Here is an 18349-nt window from a genome sequence, read left to right as displayed (position 1 = left end):
ATTCCGTTTTGAAACTCAAGCTTATTCAAATGCAGCTGAAAACCTGGACTTAAATCCTGAGAGTTTCAGCTGATCTGAGGCTTTCTGGGAGTTTGTTGCAGACATGTGGAGCATAGAAGCTGAATGCAGCTTCTCCAGGTCTGGTTCTGACTCTGGGAACTGATAAAGAACCGGATCCAGATGACCTGAGGGGTCTGGAAGGTTCATAGTGGGTCAGGAGGTCACTGATGCATTTTGGACCATTCAGAGCTTTATAGAGCAGCATCAGAACTTTAAAGTCTATCCTCTGATGGACCGGCAGCCAGAGTAAAGACCTCAGAGCTAGTCTAGAGGACCAAATTTCATCTAAAACCTCAAAAGATAAATAAACAATAGATAAAATCAGAAAAAATTATATATATATGAAGGATAAGATCAATAGTTAAAATATGATTCCGTTTTGAAACTCAAGCTTATTCAAATGCAGCTGAAAACAGATGTTTCTTCAACCTGGACTTAAATACTGAGAGTTTCAGCTGATCTGAGGCTTTCTGGGAGTTTGTTCCAGACATGTGGAGCATAGAAGCTGAATGCAGCTTCTCCAGGTCTGGTTCTGACTCTGGGAACTGATAAAGAACCGGATCCAGATGACCTGAGGGGTCTGGGAGGTTCATAGTGGGTCAGGAGGTCACTGATGCATTTTGGACCATTCAGAGCTTTATAGACCAGCATCAGAACTTTAAAGTCTATCCTCTGATGGACCAGCATCAGAACTTTAAAGTCTATCCTCTGATGGACCGGCAGATGAAGGACGAACAGGAATCATTGAGCAGGAAGTTTGGGGGAAACATATTTCTGAATCGGTTCATAACGGCTCCAGCAGCCTGGTTCCACACCCAGTCAGACCTGTCCTGCATTCACATCTCATAGAGCTTTATTACAGCAGCTGGGGGGGGGTAAAACAGTGAAGCTGAAGGTAGAAGGAACTCGTGTCAGCGGTCATCGTGATCTAGAGCAGCAGCTGGTTGGATCCCGAGCTTCTTCGGTCAAAAACACTCAACCCCACATTTAAAGCATCCGCTAATTGAGCTAATTGAGCTAATTGAGCTTCAACAAAAAGTATCTATTCAGGCGGCGATCCCGAGGGCATGCTTGGATACACCAATGTCAGAATATGCTAAGCCCCCCCCCCCGCTCTTATCGCTCTGCCGACATGTTGTGAATGCAGCATCGGGCCCGGCTGAGCAGCTTATTATCCAGTCAACCTCCAAGATGGCGGCACGGGAGAGTTGTGGTGCCGGCGTAAAGCCTCTCCACCCTTTGACTATCTCTCCCCCGCTGAACAGAGCGGCCTTTATGTGACATCTGTATGGATCCGTCACTGGTGCTCTGCCAGCATCTCAGTCCACACAAAACACTCCAGCACTCTGTCCTCACACACACACACACACACAGCCGTATATACAGCCAACTGTCAGCCATTTTGAATCTCCGTCTGCCTGACTGGAAGCATTCTGTGTGCAGCTTTGAGTGACAGCCGTGTTTAGTTTGTGTGTTTGTGTGTGTTTGTGTGTCTCTTTGCATACAAGCGGCTGTGTGTTTGTGGCAGATAGCTGCAGTGAAATAGATGCTAACCGTGAAAAGAAACTTTGTTCTTCCCAACGTCTGACTAATAAAAACGCTACATTTTGGGACTCTCCATCATCTCAAAGAAGGCTTTTTTCTTTTTCTTCTTCTTCTTCCCAACAATAAAGCTCCGTTAAAAAAGAGAACTGGAGATCTCCAGTGGAGGATTTTACATGGTGCCATTGCTACAAATGCCTATTTATCTGTTTTTACTCACAGTGTTTTAAACGAGTGCCCTTTCTGTGGTTTGGCCGAAAACCGCAGAGTTTTTTTTTATTGTTTTAACTCGTGTTTTTAACCTATTTGGTGCTACTTTTACTGTCCCTGGTTTTATCTGTGGTGTCAGATACAAAAAGGCTTAAATTTTCTTGTAGGAGAGGCTAAACTGTCCATTTCTCTGAGCCGCAGAGACAAACTGCAGGGAGGATGGACCCTGGATGCTGTGACTCTGTGGAGGTAAAAAAACCTTAAAGCCAGACTGAGGCTGGAGTTTTGCTTCCACAGAGGCACCGGAAACATGACTGAATTTGCACATCACTGGGCTCATGAGGGGATTTTATGCCAGGTGGCTGGCAAAGAACTGCAATTTGCACCTTTTCTAAACTAATTGACTGATCCTTTTATTATCAAGTAAATTGTGTGAAATGTTTTGATACAAAGTGTAAATAAAGTGCTGTTAAAAAAAAAAAATTCATTCAGGTCCTGAGCTTTCTTATTCTGACTTATTCTTATTCTGACTTATTCTTATTCTTATTCTGACTTATTCTTATTCTTATTCTGACTTATTCTTATTCTTATTCTTATTCTGACTCCGCAGCTCTGAGCCAGCATCAAATGCCAAGAACTCAAAACAAAGTCCAAATCTGAGGCTAAATTAAGTACAAAAGTACATTTATTCATCAGTGAGCTCCATTAGTCCAGCAATACAACGACTGAGGCTGAAAACACACATTTATATTTACTGTGTCGCTTTATCGTTGTTTTAGAAGAGCCCAAAGACACAGTTTTTCTTCTTTTTTCAAACATTTGTCTCTAGTTTGCATCTATTTCCGTCTTTCTGACGGCTGTTACTGCTGTTATCGTCCCCTTTAATGCATTCTTTGAGTTATTTGTGCTCAAAAAGCTGTTAAATGAGCAGAGCTGCACTGGAAACAGATGACATCACATTCACCTGCAGTAGTCCACCAATCAGAGCAGAGCAACATCTGACCTGCAGCCTGCTTGTTTTGTCATCTGAAACTTGCCTCGTCGCCGTTTTTTTGTCTCTTTGCTTTGCCTGTTTATGGTGGTTTGCATCTGTCGTGGTTTTGCGTCGGTTTGGAGCCGTTTTGTGCGTCTTTGTGGTTGTTTTTTGTCTCTTCGTAGTCGTTTTGCATCTTGACCTGTTCAGTTATCCATCTATTTACTTCTTTAGTTACTCAAAGCACACCCAGATGGTTCTGATAAAGCAGATAAAGTTGAATTCATACTGTTTTTTAGTGTTGAATTCAACCAGAAAATCAATAATATGCAGTTTTAATATAAAATGTATCTTAAACATTTGGAGGCTGGATTTAATGTGCATGGTTGTGGTTTCAGGAACTCAATAAACCTAAAAGTAGATAATATCTGCTCATATTCTGCCAAACAAAAGTAAAAATCATAGAAATGTGTTTAATAATAAGTAAGTAGATGATTATTTCTTATTATTTCACTTTTCTTCACTGAATCCACGAAGTTTTGATGCAATCTGCTGGTTTCTTTAGCAACTTTTTCTTGAATTGGAACCGTTTGAACTGGATTAATTTAGATTTTTAATTAATTAATTATGATTATATTACAACAAACTGGATTATTATCGGCTTGAATTGGGCTGTATGACATTTGTTGTGATTTGGCGCTAAAATCTAATTGAATTCAAATGAATTCCCCCAGAAGTCCGCTAACTCTTTCCTTTATTTATATACAACATAACCATCAATGCAAGGATGCAATGGAAAACTTATTAAAGCATTAACAATGAGGGGATTCTTTTAAAACTAAGTTTAATCTCTTAATGCTCGGCTTATGGTTCCAAACTCAGAGTTTTAGTGACTGAAGTCATTGTAAAAGTGACCTGTGACCATCACAGAGGCTATAACATGAGAACATGTGTCCAGCCACCTTTAAATTACATATTTATGCACCAGTCTGCTGAGGAGATAAAAGCTTCTTCTTCTTCTTTAAAGACGACAAAATAAATGTGACGTGAATCATGAACAAAGTATACAGCCGATCGATGTTAAAAGATCTATTTTCTTCTAAACTGAGAGCAGGAAACCGCACTCTGCACTTATAATTCTGCCTTTGCTGCCAAGAACCTTCTAATATATTTAATTTACAGCCTCTGCACAGCCTGAACGTGTGCGTTTGAGTGCGTTTGAGAGACGAACGGCGGCGGGAGAAGGAACAGCTTCTCCTTCTTTGGCCAGAGTGTGTGTGTTTCTTTTCCTCTCACCTCATTACACACTTGGCTGTGGTCGCCGCTGGCTGAACTTTGCTGCCAGAAGAGTCATTTTCAGCTTTTAAAAACAAGCTCTTGGCTAATTTGCTGCGCACTGAGCTCATATCCACTCCGGCTCTCCGTATTCGTACGGACCGTGTCGTATATTTGTTCATCCCCTTCATTAGGCTTTCTGCAGCTCAGGTGGTGAAGTGTTTCTGAGCCTGATTCTCAAACAGTTCCCTCATTTATCTCATTTTTTATTTGTTTCATCTGCATTTTCTTGCTCTTATCTTGTTTTTCCTTTTTCATATTTCAGATATTTGTCTCTCTGTTACTTCCTCGTCTTCCTCAGTTCGTCCGGTTCGTTTCTCATGACCTGTGGTCACATCATGGGTTTGCACGAGTGGCACAGGTGCATGATGGGAAACCAGCAGCATGTCGGCCCAACATGGAAAGACTCACGGGGGAAAACGTTCGCATGTTGGTGCTTTTTCTTTCTTCTGCATGTGTTTGACTTAAAGGGATCTTCTTCCAGATCCTGCTCATGTTGGGGGGGGGGCGGCAGGCTTTAAACTGCGATCTGAGGACACGGTTTAATGTTTGATGGCGTGTGCAGGGTCTCACCACGGTAAGGGTCAGGCTGGCTGAGGTCCGGCGAGGTGGCCGACTGAACTGGCAGCTGAGGAACCGACACCTGACCAGCCATCGAATGTCCTCCACGCAAGCTGCTGCCATCTTCTCTGTGAGAGCCCACCTGGAGGAAAGAGAGGAAACATTTGAGAGATTTCAAGGCAAACACTCAGTCCATCAACATCTAACTCCTCGTGTCAAGTCTGAACCCGCAGAACGATTCATTGTGGTGGATTTATTTCAGATGTTTTAGCATTTATAGCGCTAACTGATCACATGATCTCATGCTATCGCGCTTGTTCTATCGCGTTTATTCAGGAAATGAATGCATTAACCCTCTTATATTTCTATTTGGCACGTGGGAAACACTGCAAATGAAGAAATAAATGTCCTGCAGCACTAATAAAACTGGCTGATAATAGACAGGCTCGTAAATGGCTTTTCATTGACTGTAAAGCACAGATTCCCGTGTGATGTCACCGTATTATTTCACTTTTTACTCGTGTTAATAAGTTGTTGTGTGTGAGGAAAGCAGAGGAATAAAACTGACTCCCTATAAAGCATCAAATAAACCCAGAGGAGAATAACGGCGCGTTTCCTCCCCAGATGCTGCAGTTCTCTCTTTGCCCTGCGGAGGGCATCCTCTTCCTTTCCAAGACGCTCACGGCCTCCATCAGCGTTTCATCCTCTCACAAACCTCTCCTTCTTCTCAGCTTTCTGAATATCTTTCAGTTTCACTGCTTATCAGCATCGTGTGAGAGACTCCAGGTTCGTTTCTGCATGTCCGACACGTGAATTTACAGTTTCTTCTTCTTCCTTTTGTTTTGGAACTCTTTATTTTTCTCAGGGAAATACGGTTTGAGTACATGTGTGTGTGCGTACTTTGCTGAATCCTTTCCATCTGTCCACCACACACACACGACAGCACAACAACTGACAATTATCTTAATGCCCATATGTTTAATTGTGGGATTTCTAATTCCCAAAGCTCCGAGCAGCTTCCAGCAGGGACTCACTGTTTTGGCACGAGATGGGCTCCCTGTTTTTGTGTGTGTGTGTGTTTGTGAAGTCAGCTTTTTGGAGGCATCCTGTGGTTCAGAACGCTCCCTTTCCTCAGCTTTATTTTAATTTGAACACATCAGCAGGGCAGTGGACAGATATGAACCATGATAGATCTGAATTCAGCTAAAAGCTTCTGAAGACTTTGAACACTAATCACAGCTGAATGGCAGCTGGAAGGCAGCGTGGACACAGTGAGGGGAGTCTTTCTCAGTGTGATAATCAGGCTGAATTACCATTTTCACTTCATCCATTCAGCCTGACATCAGGCTCACACTCGCTTTCAGCCAATCAGCAGCCAGCGTTCTCCCGGCTGATGTCATTTCCAGTTGAAACTGTTTCTAAAATAAATTCAGGCTGATTAAAGTAAAGATTTCTTTACTTTTCTTTCTCTGTTTCAAATGTGTGCAGCAGAGTCCCAGCAAACATCCATTTACCCTTTGTTCAAACATTACTTTATGATCTTTGCTACCAGCTTATCTGCAGTTTGATAGTTTTAACGTTTCTCGGTGTGTTTCTTCTTTATAAACTCAGTTCCACGGCTCTGTGTGCAGATGGGTTTTTTCCAAAGGAAACTGAACCTTCTCTAACCGGGCCGCCCTGCTTAAAGAAAGGATGAATGAACCATTTATGAGTTATTCAGCTGATGTAGGAGCTGGTCTCCGGCAGTCCAGTCAGCAGAGGAGGTGTTTAGCACAGCGACAGGGTTCTTTCTGTGGGTTCTGCCCGGGTTCTCCGGCCTCCTCCCACCGTCCAAAAGCAGGCATGTTAGGAGCCCCGGGGCAGGAAAGCCTGGGAGAAACAAACCAGGGTAGGGGCTGCTCTCCAGCCTTCAGCAAGTCGCTTACGAGAGGGAAAACCAACGCTGAAGGCGGCTGTACTGGTGCGTAACGGCAGGACAACGCATCTACGTCATGGAAGAGGAACGAAACAACAAAGAGCCCACAAAAGATCAACATCTTCACGATGTGTGTCGGCTGGATTTGGGGCAACAAAAGCCTTTTTTCCACCAGCAAAGCTCAGGTTTTAGCAGAAAAAGCTGTTGAAGTGGCCCAGGTTTGCCCCAGTTTGAAAGTTTAATACTGCTAAACGAAAGAAAAAGAAAGCTGATAGAAGTGATGACGAAGCAGAAATATTAGAAACACCCACACAGCAAGAAACAGTGAATCTATCTTTGACCTCTGCTGGTGCACATCTGCATTTATTCAACTTAACTACAACAGATACATGTTCAAACCTGTTTACAGGTGGAATATAACGCCTCCTAAAACGAATCCTCAAACATAAGATCAGCTCTTAACTTCTGAAAAGTTTCTCTTTTCAAACATTTGGATATTTGCAGGTCGGATTTATCAAATCCTCAAACTTTAAGGCGCTAAATGTGACAAAAAGTGGCCTCTGAGCAGCTTTATCCCCACTTCCTGCAGCTCTTTGTGGGTAATAGAGAGCAGAAGAACAGACCAACGTGTAACGAAGCCCTCAGCTGACGTCTCAGCTTTGATAAAAGTCAGTCCAATGGAGTTCATGGCTGCTGCACACATGCTTTCAGCCACAGACCGATCCCACTGCTTTAGTCGGTCTGCTGCGTTCAAGCGCTGAGGCCGAAATCCGAAAGGACGCCACCACTTCTGGCGTTGCTCTAATGCAGGGGTCGGGAACCTTTTTGACTAAGAGAGCCATGAAAGCAAAAAAATTGGAAATTTATTTCAATGAGAGCCATATAATATATTTTAAAAGTGAATTCAACTAAATGTCAGTATAATAAGCCTCTGAATTTATTAGCATATTATATTAGCATATTATTTATTAGCATACTCGCCATCTGTGAATGGTTTTCCGTTCCTCACTATTGCTAAAGATCCAGCAAAGCTAGCAGAATTATAGCCACCTTGCCGGGTTGCTGCTGGCTGCTTGTACCCTGCTCAGTAGCTCTAGCTTGTACCCTGCTCAGTAGCTCTAGCTTGTACCCTGCTCAGTAGCTCTAGCTTGTACCCTGCTCGGTAGCTCTAGCTTGTACCCTGCTCGGTAGCTCTAGCTTGTACCCTGCTCAGTAGCTCTGGCTTGTACCCTGCTCAGTAGCTCTAGCTTGTACCCTGCTCAGTAGCTCTAGCTTGTACCCTGCTCAGTAGCTCTAGCTTGTACCCTGCTCAGTAGCTCTAGCTTGTACCCTGCTCAGTAGCTCTAGCTTGTACCCTGCTCAGTAGCTCTAGCTTGTACCCTGCTCAGTAGCTCTAGCTTGTACCCTGCTCAGTAGCTCTTGGCACGCTTTCTTTCTGCTGTCTCCTGCCGGGTATTTTGATGCAAAGGTAGCATGGCGCGTGTCGAAGTGCCGCTTTACAGTCGACCGTTTCATCGATGTAATTTTGTCTTTGCAAATTAGACACACCGCAGAATTTGCTCTCTCCACAAAGGCGAATTCTTCAGTCCATTCGGGGGCCTGAAATGTACGATACTCGTCATCTTTTTTTCTTTTCGCCATCTTCTTCGTCGAAGGGTTAGCTTTGAGCTAATGACCGAGCAGACTGATTCAAAAGGGGGCGTTTACCTGTTTTACGCTGCAACGTAGTCCAGTATCATCCAGTTAAAATAATGGACAGTTGCTCCTGCAGCCCTGAACAGGACATGAAAAATCGATGGATGGATTAAAACCAGTGAGAATATTTAGTTTTATCTGTGAGCCAGAGGCAGTCATCAAAAGAGCCACACCTGGCTTGAGCCATAGGTTCCCGACCCCTGCTCTAATGTAATCGAGCTCATTCCAGAAGAAACCTTCAGCAGGATTAAAGGTGACATATTTAATATTTCCACGTCAGCCACTCCTTTACTGTTTCTGGACTTGTGTGGCGACCGCAGTGCAAATAAAGTTGTTTTGAAGTGAAATGCCTCTGTTAATCCTGCCGGCTGACAGCCAGGTCTTGCAAATATCCCAAAATGTCGACGGGCGTGCGCACGTGTCGCCTCGTGCGCGTGTTTCCAACCAAGCAACCTATTTGTCCACACGTCTCTTTGCTCCTTTATTCATTATTCGCCTCTTGTCTCTCCTTCTGCCTTTTCTTTTCCGCGCTCTGCCTTTCATCACCGGCTGGATTCCCAAATGTAAAATGGCAGCAGAGAGGGAGACAGACAGGGTGGCGTACATTTTTAATGGCGGGCTTTTATATTTTAACAAGCCTTCCTTCTCTCTTGCTTAATTTAGTTCAATGAGGAGACAGATGGAGGAGAAAAATATAAATAAATTACACATAAACTGATCTGCTCGGCACACCCACTTTCCCACCTCAGATTTTAGGCTTAAACTTACTGCGCAGCTCATGGAGAAACAGAAACATTTGGGTTTTATTGCGGTTTTATCGAAGTCGTTCACTCTGCTTTTCAGCACCGAGACTCTTCTGTGACTCGGTCAGAGAAAGAGAAGAAAAGGTGAAGTCAGCCCTCCACCACCAGATGCTGCTTCTGGTGACAGGAGCTGAGTCGGTTCAGCCCAAATTACGTTTAAATGTTTCCACATTTAAAACTATTTCCAAACATTCACATTATTGTGGTTATTAACTTGTGTTTCCCTGTTCCAGCAGGTATCCTTTGAATGGTGTTATGGTGTTTTTCCTCCTCTTTTCCCTCTTTTCTGTCTTCTCAAACCCCAGCTGGTCGAGGCGGATGGCCACCCTTCCTGGTTCTGGTTCTGCCAGAGGTTTCTTCCTGGTTCTGCCAGAGGTTTCTTCCTGGTTCTGGTTCTGCCAGAGGTTTCTTCCTGGTTCTGGTTCTGCCAGAGGTTTCTTCCTGGTTCTGGTTCTGCCAGAGGTTTCTTCCTGGTTCTGCCAGAGGTTTCTTCCTGGTTCTGCCAGAGGTTTCTTCCTGGTTCTGGTTCTGCCAGAGGTTTCTTCCTGGTTCTGCCAGAGGTTTCTTCCTGGTTCTGGTTCTGCCAGAGGTTTCTTCCTGGTTCTGGTTCTGCCAGAGGTTTCTTCCTGGTTCTGGTTCTGCCAGAGGTTTCTTCCTGGTTCTGCCAGAGGTTTCTTCCTGGTTCTGCCAGAGGTTTCTTCCTGGTTCTGGTTCTGCCAGAGGTTTCTTCCTGGTTCTGCCAGAGGTTTCTTCCTGGTTCTGCCAGAGGTTCCTTCCTGGTTCTGGTTCTTCCAGAGGTTTCTTCCTGGTTCTGCCAGAGGTTTCTTCCTGGTTCTGGTTCTGCCAGAGGTTTCTTCCTGGTTCTGCCAGAGGTTTCTTCCTGGTTCTGGTTCTGCCAGAGGTTTCTTCCTGGTTCTGGTTCTGCCAGAGGTTTCTTCCTGTTAAAGGGAGTCGTTCCTTTCCACAGTCCCTCAGGCTCAGGACGGGAGATTGGACTGAAGACAAGTTTCGGTCCAATCTGTTGGTTTCCTTAGCTCGGATATTATTTTTGAATTGGCTCCATATGAATTAATTGCATTATGATTACAATGAATTGAATTCCAATTGGCTTGAATTGGACTATAGTATTTAAGTATTTAATTATTTAGTATTTACTTAAGTGCCTTGAGATGACAATTGTTGTAATCTGGCGCTATATAAATAAAGTTGAATTGAATTTAATTGAATTGAATTAACAGAACCCAACAGAATCCCATTCAAACCTAAAGAAAAGATTATTCGTCCGGTCCTGCATCCCAATGAAAGGACGCTGCTTTAAAGCTAAGTTAAATAATAAGAGATTAGAGGAGGAGCTGCAACGCTGTTAATCAGGATGTGTGCCGCTTAAAACTCTGTGTGAGAGGACGAAAGCAATGATTACACGGGGAGAAAGAAGGGAATTTCTGGGTCAAGAGCTGACAGGCAGACGTTTGTCATGCAGTTATAAACAACAGGGACAGGTCTGCCTCTGCAGCAGCATGTCTGAGGGGAGATTTACAGACTGCAATATTTCAGCCCGCATTAGGTGGATTTCTGACATCTCAAATTGTCGCAGAACAGAAGAAACGCACCTCGGCAAAAAGACGATGGAAGGGGATAACGGAGCAGGAACCGAAAGTCCCAAACTCTGCAGCTTAACACTAAAGTTTGGCCCTTAAAAAACTTCATTTCCAGACAATGAAGCCAGGTGACGCTCTGCTGAGGAGTGGAATTAACTGGAAACTCGTGTCAGCATAAAGAAAGGAGAGGAACAAACGACTCTTGTTGGGGTCGGGCTTTGGCTAACGTTGTTAAACTGGTTAAATGCAGAATGTGTTAGAGGCAAGACTAAAAAGGGCCTTTTTTATCTAAAACTGTGGATATACGGACATGAATGTCTGGTCTTTAAGCTTTTTCTCATGAATGAATGAGAAATAAAAGGTTTTCTCGTCAGATTGTGAATAAATCCCAAAAACAAAAGCCCACTCTGTTCTAATGAAGCGCATTTCTTGGGCCGAGATACACGTTTCAGATTTAAACTGTAAATAAACTTAACTGCAGCCTCACAAACAGCCAAAACACACAGTGGAACATTCTCCAAACTGGACAGTCTCTCTCTGTGCAAACTGAACACTTGACAGAAAGCACCTGCTGTAGCAACGTCAACACACACACTCACACACACACAGAGCTTAGTGTTGAGGTTGGAAAAGTACAGCAACATTTTCCAGTGCCGTGACATTCGTGCATGCATTTCTTCACTTTCTGTACGATAAACAGAGTGACAGGTGGCAGACTCGGTGTCGTGTAACGTTTAGTAGGAATCTGAAATAAAACGGGAAGACGAAGGGACGCGGAAAAATGCTCTTAGAAAGTAAACATTTATCACTTTTTCTCTGAGACACATTCATCTAAATGATCTGTTAGTACGAAGAGCAACAAAACTGCACATTTGCACCAACAGTTTCAGTATTTGGAAACTTCTTGGCTTGGCGGCGCAGCGGTTGGGGGTCTGGCGCCTCACAGAAGGAGAGTTTCAGGCTTTTAGCTGCTGTCTCTCCTTGTCTGAGCCTGGGGTGTGAACAGGAGTGTGTCCAGTGTAGGCTGGGACAGCCTCTCACCCACAGCAAACCTCCAGAAAAAACCCTCCAGCAGCCGGTTTTACTTCTATTCATGATACAAAATCGATAATGTAACTAGTCTTCGACGTATTAATTGTCGATAATTGTCTGTTACGTCACACGAGCTGAACATCATTTTTCGTACGGAGTGAGTCATCTCACTTCCTACCTATCTCTGCTTAATGATGCATGCGCGTTATGCTACATAATAGCGGGAGATGACCTGTATAAACATAAAAAAATAAGAGATTAGCTGCAAGTTTTGTAAAGCCGACCTCACTTATCACGGGAGCACGTCTGTCCTGCATGAACATTTGAAGAGGAAGCAGGTTGGAGCTCTGGGAGACGCGGACTCACCATGCTAAGATGTTTAGCTTGTTAGCGTAGCCTGCTAGCTATAAATAAGCGGAGTTGTCTTGGATTTTAACATTAAAACTGTATTATTTCCCACTTGAATAGACGCGGGATGACAGAATTCTGTGGCAAATGCACTTTTATTTTCTTTTTGTTAAGGGTGTGGAGTTTGAAGAGAAATTGACGACGTTTCGGTGAGTCTCTATTATTTATTCATCTCCTTACTCCACTTAAAAGAAAACTATTCAACTGACAATAACTGACATCAACTGACAGAACATACATTTCGTTTTCATGACAACAAAACCGTTGTCACGGAGACCAGAAATAGAACGTTACTTGTGTGCGCGTTCTAATTCATGAGTGTCGCCACAAGGGAAAGTTTTCAAACATTTTCATTCTTTTTTATTATCATTCATCTTTAGTAACCTAACCAGCAGTGTATTAAAAGACATATTTTTGAAGTTTATTTGCCTTTATTGTTAGTTAACATATACCTTAAATAATGTCAAGCTAAATTTAAAAGCTGGTGGCATTAATTATGTGATTTATTATCTAATTAGTCGATTAATTGTTTCAGTAATCGATGACTAGTCGACTATCAAAATAGTTGCAGCCCTATTCATGATTCCAACATGTCTGATTTGTTAAATCCACTCAGATTTCGTCCTTTCCTTTCCCAACAAATATGTTATTATTCTCAATTCTCCCACTGTCGACTTAAATTTGCTGCATGTATCATTTAAACCGTTCCATATTCTTTGTTTTACCTAAAAACGATGTGTTTTTACCGTCCAACCTGAGACTCAGAGCCACGTGACATCATCCAGTTATCATGATTGTTCGGCTTTACCTTCATAAACAAGATGCTTTGCAAAAAAAGTGTAAAAATCAACCTCTTTTCTTCATAAATATTCAAACCTCGCCGCACAGTTTGAATACAGACTGAACAGGAAGGCCACACGTTTACAGGCTAACCGAGTGAAGGTGGTCACCACTGAAAGAATGGTCGTGATAAAAGGATAAAACCTACCACCTCTCAGACTGGTGTGACAAACATTTCCACTCGTTATGAGACTATGAAGCCACAAGTATGCGGACAATTCCCCATAAGAGTCACAGTGTGCCGTTATCCCAACACCACGAGCGTAAATGTGCTGCTGTCCCACTCTGAAGGCCTTCCATACGACTTCAGGCAGCCGGGATTTGTTGGGAGTGGACTGTCGCTGAACGCTTTTCATGGGAGCCACTGTTAAATTGTAGTGAACTTAGTGTATTGAAGGCATTAAAAGGCATCATGGAGTTCAACAGCAAAGTGGTGCATACTGTGACTCATCCCACGTACTGTAACGCTGCCTAATGGAGCGACTTAACCTTTCACCCCTTAACGAGTGTGACTTTAACGCATCACCAGAGAGCAGAAAACCCACTCAAACAGAGTCTCAATTTGCACACATCACAGAATCTGCTGCAGTGAAGCTTCTCCTGACACCGGCCCAAAATGGCACCAAACATCCGAACATGCAGCACAAGGTTAGCGTTAGCGACATATGCATCTACTTCTGTGTTTACATACTCTCCTGTGAGTGCATGCGTCTCTCCAACATCGGTCTACCACCTGTTTTCTCAGAGCTATGACCTCAGCCTGCAAGCGTCTCTGCCTCACTGCCAAACTTCAGACAGCTGTGTGTATGTGGAGAAGGAGAGACGGCGAAGTACACCGAGACAGGAAGATTAAAACAGGAACGACAGCGAATATGTAATCTGGTAAATATGTAGTAAAATGGGACTGATGTGAGAGAGATGCAACGGAGCAAATGGAAACAAGGTCGAGAAGAAAGAGGGACGGAAAGAGTGCAGTCAAAGAAAAAAGAAAGAAAGAAAAGGGAGAAAATGTGACTGTAAACAAGCTGAAAAACCGTCTCCGAACAAACAAGGATCATGTTGGACATGACATCATTCTTCCTCTCAAACTTCCTGTTTATTGTCCATCCGTGTGTGTGTGCTAACAGCAAAGTACACGCAACGCAGTATCTTTCACATCAATTCAATCCCAAACCTGTCCACCGCCCCAGTGTAACTGCAGCGAACAGCTGGGTCTGTCACCCGGTGCTGTCCCGGCCCTGCGATAGCTGTCACTCCACTTAACCTTTTAAGTCCTACACTATTTATTTATTTAAACTTCCAGCTGAAAAAACATCCATGAATTATGTCAGTAACAGCTCCAGAACCGTCGGGCCAAAACCAACAGAGTATAAAAAGTCTCCTTGTCTCAGCAAAAAGGCTTTAATTTACGCCTAAAGCTGTTCCAACAGATCAATTTAGCTTGTTCAGTACTGGTCCCTGAACGGAAAGCTTCTAAAATGGCTGCGGAGGGTTACGTGGAAGAGGTTTAAAATCTGTTTTTCAATTTCCTTTCTGCATTTCTTGTTTTCTTGAAGCATACAAGGGGCAACTTTTCTTTGGAAATTTGGTCAACAGATGGTGGTATTATCCATTCTCAGCATCCAATCAGGCGTGTTTCCAACAGTTTGACCAATGACTGAGTCTGAAGGTGCACCGCGACTCCGTCTAACATCCACACTTCTTCTAAAGTACGTTTCCCACATGGAGAAAGACTGTTTCTGGAATATCGTTGAGACGCTGAGGACGTTTTTCCCGGTCACATGACCCAGCTGTACCACCTCCTTCTGATACATCCGGAATCAAAAGGTTTCGTTTTATTTCTATGGATCTATGTAGTTTATTGTTTCTGTTTCTGTATTTATCAGACGCTTTTATCCAAAGCGACTTACAGATGAAGATATAACAGCTTTATAAAAAGCTAACAATAAGCTACATAGAAGGAACCCAGGAGTCCGACTCTGTCAGAGGGGACAGAGTAGAGATAGGGTGCAGGCATAGAAGGAAGAGCAGAAAGATAAAGGGCAGAGATAGAGGGGGTAGGGAAGTACAAGGTAAGTGCTGGGATAGGAGATGCTCTCTGAAGAGCTGGGTTTTCAGGAGCTTCTTGAAGATAGACAGGGACGCCCCTGTTCTGGTAGCGCTCGGTAGGTCATTCCAGCATCGTGGGACGACACATGAACAGAGTTTGGATTGTCTTAGGCGTGGTGTAGGAGCTGCTAGACGACAATCCTGGGACCAACGGAGGGACCCAGTTGGGACAGAAGCCTTTGCAAGAGCATCCAAGTAGATGGAGCCGTTCCATTAAGCTCTTTGTAGCTAACATCAGGGACTTGAATCTGATGCAGCCAGAGGAGCTCAATGAACAGAGGGGGGACGTGTTCTTTTAGGCTGATCCAAGACCAGACGCACCGCCGCGTTCTGGACCATCTGCAGAGGTTTCACAGGCTGGAGACCAGTTAGGAGACCAGTTAGGAAACCAGTTAGGAGACCAGTTAGGAAACCAGTTAGGAGACCAGTTAGGAAACCAGTTAGTAAACCAGTTAGGAGAGCAGTTAGGAAACCAGTTAGGAGAGCAGTTAGGAAACCAGTTAGGAAACCAGTTAGGAGACCAGTTAGGAGACCAGTTAGGAAACCAGTTAGGAAACCAGTTAGTAAACCAGTTAGGAGAGCAGTTAGGAAACCAGTTAGGAGAGCAGTTAGGAGACCATTTAGGAGACCAGTTAGGAGAGCAGTTAGGAGAGCATGGCAGTTGTTAGCTTTTTATATCTTCATTTGTAAGTTGCTTTGGATAAAAGCGTCAGAAACAGAAACAGTTTCATTCCACAGTGTCGTGCAGAGTTTATCTTATGTTGTTATGTTTTTATGCATTTAGCGACTTACAGGTAGGCAGATAGGGTAAGGGGGGGTCTTGCCTACTGGAGGTAGTACCTTCCATGTAGGGGTTTTGAACCCAGGTCTCCCTGGAAAGGTGGGAATAATACCACTACACTATACAGTTTATGCACATCAGCTGCTGGGGTCGAGCGTGCGAACAGGTCTGCAACAATCAGTCCGACCCACCGAGACCCGAGAAGACCAGAACACGGCAAATATTACGGCTTCAGAGTAAAGCGCAGAGGCTGAAAGCTCGTAGTAACGCTTCCTGTTTCCTAAATCCTGCGGCGTCATCATAAACATCTGTTCTGACATCACATCCTGCCAAAACAGCAAGTTTAACCGTGGCTTTGGTGAATCTTTAGCTAACATTAGCGATTACTAAAAACCCCGAACCTGTTAGTTTAGGCTGGAGAACTCGTCGGGGTCAGAGGTCAGAGCAGGCCTCAGATTGTTAACTATTTAAGCTTAAAATGGCAAAGACAAATAGCTGGCTTCACTTCCCCAGAGTTTGTAGGTGCGGGCCCCTCGATGTGATGCTAAGCAGCCTCTGGCCATCGTCCTGAACGTTTCCACGTCAGAGTGACTGAGTGTGTCGTTACGGAGCTGCTGTGCGTTCAGCCTCACAGCAACCAGTGTGTTATTATATCAGCCAATAATCCAGAGGCTGAATAAACACACACACCAGTCCTAATGACAACACAAGGGGCCATTTATGCTCCTGTGTGTGCGTTTTAAAGCCTGTTTTTCAGCACTCATCCTTCACTTCACTTTATTCTCCTTTTCTGCCAGTTAGATACACGAGGAAGGATTTGGACGCCTTTCCAGATGAAACAGAGTAAAGTAAATTGTAAAAATATTATCCTTAACACCAGGCAAACTTGCAATGTTTTCCTGGGCTAAATTTCCACATCACTTAATAAAGCTTCTTGCCAAATTTGGGACATTTAAAGAGCCGAAAAATGCTTCAAACGATCTCCAGATGAACGGCAGTCTGTGAGTATTTCCCTCCAATCTGAACTCGGAATTACACCGCAAATCTAAACATGCTGTTCTCTTCCTTTAGCTCCTTTCAAGGCAACTTTCCAAGAATGTTATGTACAACTTAAAGTCAAATGCAAGAAAAACATCAAATAATCACTTTTTTTTGGACACAGGATGTTAAAATTTAGCCTCCTCAACTAATCTGGACGAGATTGAAACTAACGAATAACTTCGTGTCTTAGAAACAGTCACATACTCAGTTTGTGGGGGTGATGTTCATCCCAATCATCGTTCTAATCATCACGTAAAACACTGAAGTGGCTATAATATCTAACCCAGACGGAGGAACCACAGGAATGTATTTCTGTGAGGAACATCTGGCTGCACCGTGTCCACCAGCTCGCTGCCCCGTGCGTCCTCCTGCAGTCTGGTGCTGAGCGGGTAGCGGGTGGGTTACCGAGGCTGCCTTCACACTGAAATGCTCTGAGGAGTTAGCTCAGTTAGCTCGTTAGCCCGTCTGACGCCTTCATGCCAGCGTTACCGTCTTAACTTTTTCACTTCAAATCCAGCTGAAGTTTCAACACAAATTCCACAAAATCAGTTGAAAACGCATCGGGATCACGCAGAATATGAACTTATTGGACGGGTTTTGCCTAATTATCAAACAGTTGGTGTATTCCTTCTCCAAAGCCTGATACTGGACATCTTACTGAGGTTTTATTTGGGCCGCAGCAGACACTGCGATGCTACAAATGAGTTAAAACTACAGAGTCTGGCAGTGAAAAAGGATAAAAACAGCTCGATAGCCCGTCTGACGCCTTTATGCCAGCGTTACCGTCTTAACTTTTTCACTTCAAATCCAGCTGAAGTTTCAACAGAAATTCCACAAAATCAGTAAAGCACTAATAAAGTTCCCCAGCGGCTCAATGCTTTCAGTGTGAGGAGTTGCAACGTGCACAACTTGGCCAGCGACCCGTGTTTCATACCAACACCACCCACTCACACGCCGTGCTTCCTGTCAGCCTCTCAGAGGTTAAACTGCTGAGGAAAATCTCAGTTTTTACCCTCTACGAGCATCAAGAACCGGAAGCAAACACAAGGAAAGAGATGATCAGCACTAAACTTTAGAGACGGGCTGGAAACAGGTAGAAAGCAGCTCATTTGAGCCACAGGTCAGATGTAAACAGCGCATGTCTGACAGAACATGTTGAGGCATCTGGACGTGTTTATACTGTGCTGTATTCCACGCTTTTTTCTCTCTAACCTCCCCACATCTCCTTATGTCACACAGCTGTTTGGTTCCCAGTGTTTATTGTTTCAGGTTGATAAAAAAAAGCCTTTCGTCGTGGATATGGAAGGCATATGGAATACGAGGCTTCATGGCTTCAGTTTGGACCTTCTCTATCCTCCTCATCGGTTTTTTCAGCTGCGTTGCTTAGAAACAGGAACAGGTTTCCACGAGTCACTCTAGTTTTTCAGGACAGGGAAACATGTTTTT

General features: G+C 43.8%; 1 protein-coding gene across 5 annotated transcripts in view; it reads right to left on the bottom strand.

Annotated features, from left to right (window-relative positions):
- tcf4 (transcription factor 4) overlaps window positions 1-18349 on the bottom strand; it is a 236508-nt gene that overhangs the window by 9359 nt on the left and 208800 nt on the right. For all 5 annotated transcript variants that reach the window (XM_072372628.1, XM_072372629.1, XM_072372627.1 and 2 more), the window contains one exon: window positions 4694-4823. In XM_072372628.1, the coding sequence (XP_072228729.1) occupies window positions 4694-4823 (130 nt within the window). The remainder of the gene's footprint in view (window positions 1-4693; window positions 4824-18349) is intronic.

The sequence above is a fragment of the Leuresthes tenuis genome, unplaced genomic scaffold (genome assembly GCF_036924035.1).
Source record: "Leuresthes tenuis unplaced genomic scaffold, fLeuTen1.0.hap1 SCAF_19, whole genome shotgun sequence".
Classification (NCBI taxonomy): domain Eukaryota; kingdom Metazoa; phylum Chordata; class Actinopteri; order Atheriniformes; family Atherinopsidae; genus Leuresthes; species Leuresthes tenuis.
This window is presented reverse-complemented; position numbering and strand designations above follow the sequence as displayed.